General features: G+C 38.9%; 2 protein-coding genes across 8 annotated transcripts in view; one reads left to right on the top strand and one right to left on the bottom strand.

The window, feature by feature from the left end:
* The window catches only part of LOC128250475 (uncharacterized), a 17,596-nt gene that overhangs the window by 158 nt on the left and 9,938 nt on the right, over positions 1-7,500 (top strand). Inside the window, exon 1 of the mRNA XM_052975601.2 lies at positions 1-136. This exon is cut by the window's left edge and continues 158 nt beyond it. Coding sequence (XP_052831561.1) covers positions 1-136 — 136 coding nt within the window. The remainder of the gene's footprint in view (positions 137-7,500) is intronic.
* LOC106877796 (guanylate kinase) overlaps positions 1-7,500 on the bottom strand; it is a 26,533-nt gene that overhangs the window by 9,360 nt on the left and 9,673 nt on the right. For 4 of the 7 annotated variants that reach the window (XM_014926808.3, XM_014926811.3, XM_014926807.3 and 1 more), the window contains exons 2-3: positions 1,590-1,727; positions 60-101 (exon numbers count right to left, since the gene is read on the bottom strand). In XM_014926808.3, the coding sequence (XP_014782294.1) occupies positions 60-101; positions 1,590-1,701 (154 nt within the window). In that variant the 5' untranslated portion in view covers positions 1,702-1,727. Of the gene's footprint in view, positions 1-59; positions 102-1,589; positions 1,728-2,048; positions 2,244-6,416; positions 6,568-7,500 lie in introns of those variants that run through there. The other 3 variants (XM_089339176.1, XM_014926809.3, XM_052975600.2) reach the window with 3 other exon arrangements.

Below are 7,500 nucleotides of genomic sequence, written 5' to 3'. Positions count from 1 at the left end.
TGAAGACAACAGTTTGGCCAGAAAGTACTCTGTGTCCATACTGAAAACATTTGTCTTACCTTTGCCATCAACTTCGCCAGGCCGTGGTTTCCTTGTGGTATCTGCAAGAGGAAGAAAACCAAAAGATTTTACAGAGGTAAGGAACATATCTTGATTTGTTTATTTATCTCAAGTAACTTGACTAAAATAACTGTCACAGTTTGTTCAGTTTTGTTTTTGCTAATTTTTGTCTACAAGGGATTGAGGTTGGGGTGGACAGTTAGTCTATCATCACTTGGTATCAGACCACATCCTGGTTCTTGGGTGTACTTAACCAGGTTTACACTGTTGCAACTAGAAGTGCATGGCTTGGTGGGTAGTGTGTTAGACTCATGATCATAAGATTCCTGAACCAGGAAAACACTTCATTTCACGTTGCTCCAGTCCACTCAGCTGGCAAAAATGAGTAACCTTGCAACTGAGTTGCATAGTGACTATGAAGAGGTTGTTTCTCACAAGTGGCTTTACTAACATTTTTATAGTATTGCGAAGTAGTGTGCTCCAGCTAGTGCAGTCAGCCTTGAGATGGATAAGTTAGAGAAAGGAGGAGGCAGTGGAAGAGAGGGAGGGGAGGAGAAACGTATAAGAGAGAGAGAGAGAGTGGTGAAGGTAAGGGGGAAAAGGGGAGGAGGAGATCAATGAAGGCCATTGATTGCCATAATTATCAATAACAAAAAGTGGATGCTTTAGTGTGAACACTGAACACACAACTAATCTGGCTGGATTAAGCAGATTATGTAGATATAGGAACTCGTTTCTTTTTGGCACAGTATGATTGCGACACGAGGGTTCACAGAGAATGATGTGTGTTTAGATGTACTAGAATTACTCATAGACTAATCAAACTATTTTATACCTGATTTTAAAATGAACAACAAAAAGAAAACAGAGGTGCAACTTATATATAACTAAATATATAACTATATATATAAATGTATATGCAACTATATATAGAACTAAAACTATGAAGGGATTTAAAGCTTTGTAGCAAGATTTAGCATTGAATTAGGGGCGTGACTTATACACAAGTAAATAAAGTAGGTAGGTGGTGTAGGCCATGGGTGGGTATTTAGACCGATTCGTGGAGCAGGAATGACTGTGTGGTTAAAAAGGTTTGCTTTCTGACCACATGGTTTCAGGTTCAGTTCCATTGTAAGGTACCTTGGGCAAGTGTCACAATGTAATATTTTGCCATAGCCAGACATGTTTTACATGGAAGACTGAAAACAAACAACATCACTATGACTCTACAATGCTTGTTTACAACCATCACATGGTGTTAAGACAAGAATACACACACACACAGACACACACACACATGTATAAATACAATGTGCTTCTTTCAGTCTCCAACTACCAAATCCACTCACAAGGCTTTGGTCAGCCCTGGGTTGCCGTAGATAGCACCTGCCCAAAGTGTCTGAAAAGAAAAATACAGGATGATAGACCTTCAATTATAGGGCTGCTGGATCAGGGATGACCTGGAACCCAAAAGAGGAGAAGTTTGCAACAGAATATTAATAATAATAATAATAAAGTGTTATACTCACGAGAAACACTGAATGCAAAGTTTGTCGGATAATCTTTCATGAGTAAATGAAGCAAGGTGCTCTTGCCAGCCCCAGAAGGACCACTAATAACAATTGTCTTTATGTTGCTCATCTTCAGTGCAGTACTGGAGAGGGATGCTGCCAAGAAGAAAGAAAATATTAACTGTTGTTACAAGAAAAGTAAATGTTAACACGTTGTCGTCATCAGCAGCAGCATCAACATCACAAACACCATCACCATTACCATCATCATTTTTACCACGGTCACAACTACGACCACCACCACCACCACTGTCACCACCATCATGACTAAGAATCATCATTGCAGCCACCATTACTCCCCACCACCCCCACCACCCCACCCATCATTGCCTTCACCATTTTTATGTCTATTTTATCGATGCCGACAGGGATTAGAGATATGTGTGTTTAGAGATATGAATATGTTGAAAAGACTACCGGAGATTCTTCAACAAGATGTGTGTTGTTCTGGGAGGAGCTGAAAGACAACTTGGAGACTGTGTCAGGGTGAATTCAAAACCTTGTCTGCAGACAGAACTAACCGTGGTACCATGGCCATATGGTTGCTAAGTCTTGAAGGAATTAAATAGCAACAGCATTGCTTTAATATTTCCTTTGCGGGCATGTTTAAATAAGCTACTGTAGCAAAACATTATGTTCACTCTCTGTACACTCCAGCCATACCCACCCCCCAGCACCAGCTCCACTAATCCTACGTCAAAAGAATCTTGGCTTACAAAAGATATTCTTCATTCATTTTAGAACAAAACAAAAATCACTTCAATCACAGAAAAGTGTGTGTGTGTGTGAGTGTATGTATATGTATACACACACACACACACATTCATATTATACATGCATGTGTATGTGTGTGTATATGTGTGTGTGTATACATATAAGTGAAGAGAACAATGAGAAAAAATGTACCAACCAGATTAGTGAAACAAGAGAAAATAACTTTTCTATAGACCTAATTATGAAATGAGGTGATTAAGATATACGAGGACTATCAATAGCAATGGAAGAATAAATACTGCAGTATATGTACATGATGATGATGATGATGGCGGAAAATGATGGTGATGATGGGGATAACGATAAAAATGATAATGACAATGGCCATTGTGACGATGATGATGGTGATGATGGCAGTGATGGTATAAGTACACTGACAACAACAACAACAACAACATGAACCAAACCCTCAAAGAATGAGGAAAAGTAAAAGCTTTTCTCAGAAATGAATTAATGAAAGATACTTTATTGTTCCAGGAAAAAAAAACAGTAAAAAAAAGGATTTTTCAATATGTAGAGTGAATGTAATTATCTACTAATTGGTCTTAATGATGAATGAAATGAAAAAACAGTTACAAAGGAATAAGATCTATATTACTGAATATTAAGAGAGCAATGGAAACAGATTAAATGGACACATGTGCAGGCACGGCCATGTGGTTAAGAAATTGGCTTCTCCCACTGCATGGCACCTTGGGCAAGTGTCTTCTACTACAGCCTCAAGTCAAGTAAAGCCTTGGGAGTAGATTTCGTAGACAAAAACTGAAAGAAACCTGCTGTGCATGTATGTGTATATAATGTACTGTTCCGTGATGGTAAAATCAACAAAAACAGATGTGCCATCTGGTGAAAGACAAATATTTAACCCTTTTGTTACCAAACCAGCTGAAACCAGTTCTGGCTCTGAGTACAAATGTCTTGCTTTCGTCGTCATAAGTTTTGAATTAAAATCTTCCACCAAAGCATATGTATACATGTATATATAATTCTGTGTATATATGTGTGCCTGAATGTGCATTATGTTTAAATGTATGTCTGCAGAGGTGCATGCAAAATGAACACCCACATACAGACTCATTGTTTTTAAAAACATTAATTAAAAGTATTAATTAAAAGAATTGTTTTGGAACTTCGCTTAAACAGCAGCACAATTTCATGGCTTCGATTGTATGGTGAGGCTCCAGTTTGGGACTTCTGGAGTTGTGGGGGAGCATGAAATCACCACTCAATTTACCATTACTCCCAGGTCCTTTCTGATCCAAAAAGGTAGCACCTATCAGAATCGCATCTATGGGTTAAATGGACATCCCAGGGGTAGAGGAGACTTGCGTTATTTTTGACAAAGCCACGAGGACGCCAGCTCTTGTAGAAGAAAGATCCTCTGGCATAAAACTTGTCAAAATAGCTAGCAGTCATCTTTGCAATGCTTGTTACTGGAACCTTCTATGGTGACCAAGAGTATGGCAAAAGCACTGTACAAGCTTTTGTCAGTTAACCCTTTATCATTTAAACCAGCCAAAATATTCTGCCTGTTTTATGTTCAAACTGGCCAGATCAGGCCTCTCACACTTACCCTCCAATGTCATTCTAAAACTAAACAATCACATCACTGAAGTCTCAAAGTGATGAGATAAAGCACGATTAATTCAAAACAATGTGAATAAATAAGCATTGCATTTGTCAGATTAATCTGAATATGGTAAAGGATTCAATCCAATGATGTACAGATGTCTCATCATTTCATTTCTTCATCCATTTTGTATCTCCTCATGCAAAATGGATGTGTATATTTATATCAGTGCACGTGCAAGGATATAAGTAAATCGGAACAACCAAGCTGAATGTGAGCTGGCTATCATCTGACAAAATGAGGCAATCATATATATATATATATATATATATATATGATTTATTGAAGCTGAATGTTTATCTAGTGGCTCAAGTTTCATACAACTGCAATCTTTGTGTGTGCATGTGGGGGGGGGAGTATCAAATAAATCTCTGTGTGTATGTGATATATAATATATATGGGTGTGTCAAATGAAAATGTGTGGCAGTAAGACAGAGAGAAAACGATAAAAACAAGGAAGGAAAAGATATTTATACCACCACCACCACCACCACCACCACCACCACCATCATCATCATCATCATCATTTAACGTCCGTTTTCAATGCTAGCTTGGGTTGGACAGTTTGACAAGAGCTGGCCCAGCTAAAGAGCTGCACCAGGCTCCATGTCTGCTTTGGCATGGTTTAAGATAACAATAAACACACAGAGATTGTGATTTCAATGTATATTTCAGACTGAATTAGAGCTGCACAACAATAACAACAACAACAAACCTCGTTAACAGTGAAGCAACAAGAGTTTAGGTCAGTGGTCCTCAACGAGGGTCTATGACCTTTGGAGGGGGCCATGTAAGATTTTGTTGTTAAAATTTATGAACAATAAATAGGTTATACGTCCACAATACACAAAATATTTTAACAACTTTTTTTTTTGACACAATTTCTAATAATATTTAATAAGCACCATCCAAGCGTGGCCGATGCCAGTATCGCTTGACCGGCCCCCGTGCCGGTGGTACGTAAAAAGCACCCACTACACTCTTGGTGTGGTTGGCATTAGGAAAGGCATCCAGTTGTAGAAACGTTGCCAGATCAGATTGGAGCCTGGTGCTGCCTTCTGGCTCGTCAGCCCTCAGTCAAACCGTCCAACCCATGCCAGCATGGAAAGCGGACGTTAAACGACGACGATGATGATATTAGAGAAATAGCAGCCAAATCCGCCCTAAATAAAAACCGATTGACTTGAAAAAAAAAAAAAAAGAGAACACATTGGGATAATATAGTCCTAGATATGCTATGTTCGAAAAACAAGTGGAAATGTCATGGTTGGAATACCTTTAATCATAGGTCTGCAGAATCATCACTGATCCAGGAGATCTATGATTCCTAAACAATATCGGCGGCCTCTGTGAAGTCGATCGATATGCTAGAAATAGCAGCCAAGATCTCGACTCGCACATCACATCGTAATGTCTTTTTTTTTTTTAAAGAAAAGTGATACACATTGAACAAAATAGAGCTAAAAGGTAATATAGCCCGAGGTAGACTATGCCTCAAAATTATAAGAGATCGTTATGGTTGAACACCAGAACTGCTTTGACCATAATAATTCTGTTAGATCGTGATTGCTCAGTTTCAAAAACAAAGCAAACTACATCCACACAGAATACAGGAGGAACGATATAAACATTGGAAGAGAATTGCTTTAGACCATGTGTGTATAAACAAACGTGTGTGGGTTGCTTCGGATAGTGTATGTTTGGTAGAGTGATACTAAAGGCAAAACATCGCCTAATTGTTCGTGTTCGTGTGTAAACATAAAGAGAGAACGTGTACATAATTATGAAGACATTATTATAGCAGCAGACACAAAGATCAAATCCTATAAAGTTGTCCCACCCGAATGTCAGAAATGTCACTGAGATATATATATATATATATATATATATATATATATGGCGCAGGGGTGGCTGTGTGGTAAGTAGCTCGTTTACCATGGTTCTGGGTTCAGTCCCACTGCGTGGCATCTTGGGCAAGTGTCTTCTACTATAGGCTCGGGCCGACCAAAGCCTTGTGAGTGGGTTTGGTAGACGGAAACCATCGGATATATGTGTGTCTGTTTGCCCCCCCCCCAACATCGCTTGACAACCGATGCTGGTGTGTTTACGTCCCCGTAACTAGCGGTTCGGCAAAATTGCCCGATAGAATAAGTACTAGGCTTCCAAAGAATAAGTCCTGGGGTCGATTTGTTCGACTAATATATACTCATATTTTGAATTCTATTTTTCCTGTTTGCATCAACCCCCCCCCCCATATATATATATATATATATATATATATATATATATGCGTGTTTGTCAAACTACATACGTGTATGTATGTGTGTGTGTGTGTGTGTGCGCGCGCGCGCTAAGAGAAAAGGCTGTAAGAGGTGTCTTACCTCACGGAGTGACCTGTGTTATGTGTCTGTCGACTGTAAAGAAGTGCTGACGGGAAGATAAACCGTTGAAAATTGATGGCATGCGAGAAGGTTTTAAACAGTAAGGTATAATAAATATTAAGTTATGTGTTACATGGGTGTATTGATTAACGCGGACGTATGTGGGATGGGCAAATATAAGTGGGCGGTGGTATTAATTATAAGCATTATTTATTTATAAATATAAAAGATTGAAACTGTAGTTTATGTGTGTATGTATGTGTGCAAGTGCATGTGTACGTGAGTGTGCGTGGTGTATGGTGTACATGTGCGCGCGTGTGTAAATGCGTGAGCATTTGCGCGCGTGTGTATGTGTGAGCATTCGCGTGCATGTGCGCGCGTGTGTATATGTGTGAGCATGTGTGTACATGTGCGCGCGTGTGTACATGTGTAGGCACGCATGTATGTGCGCATCGTGTATATTGTATGTGAACACACGCACACACACATATCTATCTGTCTGTCTATAAGTCTATGTATGTATTACTAGTTAAGTGTGTGTGTGTTTCATACCTCCACGCAACAAAATAATAATAACCCTAAACACATTCATTTGCACACGCGGGTTAGGGTTAGGGTTAGGGATAAGGTTAGGGTTAGGATCGACCACTCACGACTAGCTAGCGCGGACGGGACCGTGCTGCTTTAGTAGTACCTATTTTAAGATTCCCTGAAAAAAATTGTCTTTATATGTATGTATTTCAATAAAAAGCTGGAACTCTTTCGCGGTGAAAAACAAAATAGGAATTCTGAAAAAAATAACTATAAAACTAGTCTTTAAACATCGAAGGGTCCACGAGAATAAAATAGTAATCAAAGGGGTCTATAGATAAAAAAAAAGATCGAGAAACCCTGGTATATAGGTTTCTAACAAACTGGGCGGGATAAATACCATGAAGTATTTTTATTTCATGCACTGTTTCACCATGGATATTTCTCTTTCCACTGGAATCTCTCGGTGATATTTTATTTAATAAACCTCGGTAAATAAAAAGACAAAGTTTGAGTAAGGCAGGATTTTAATTCAGAACATACAGGATATAAC

The sequence above is a fragment of the Octopus bimaculoides genome, chromosome 21, assembly GCF_046866305.1.
Source record: "Octopus bimaculoides isolate indiv1 chromosome 21, ASM4686630v1, whole genome shotgun sequence".
In the NCBI taxonomy this organism is placed as follows: Eukaryota; Metazoa; Mollusca; class Cephalopoda; order Octopoda; family Octopodidae; genus Octopus; species Octopus bimaculoides.
This window is presented reverse-complemented; position numbering and strand designations above follow the sequence as displayed.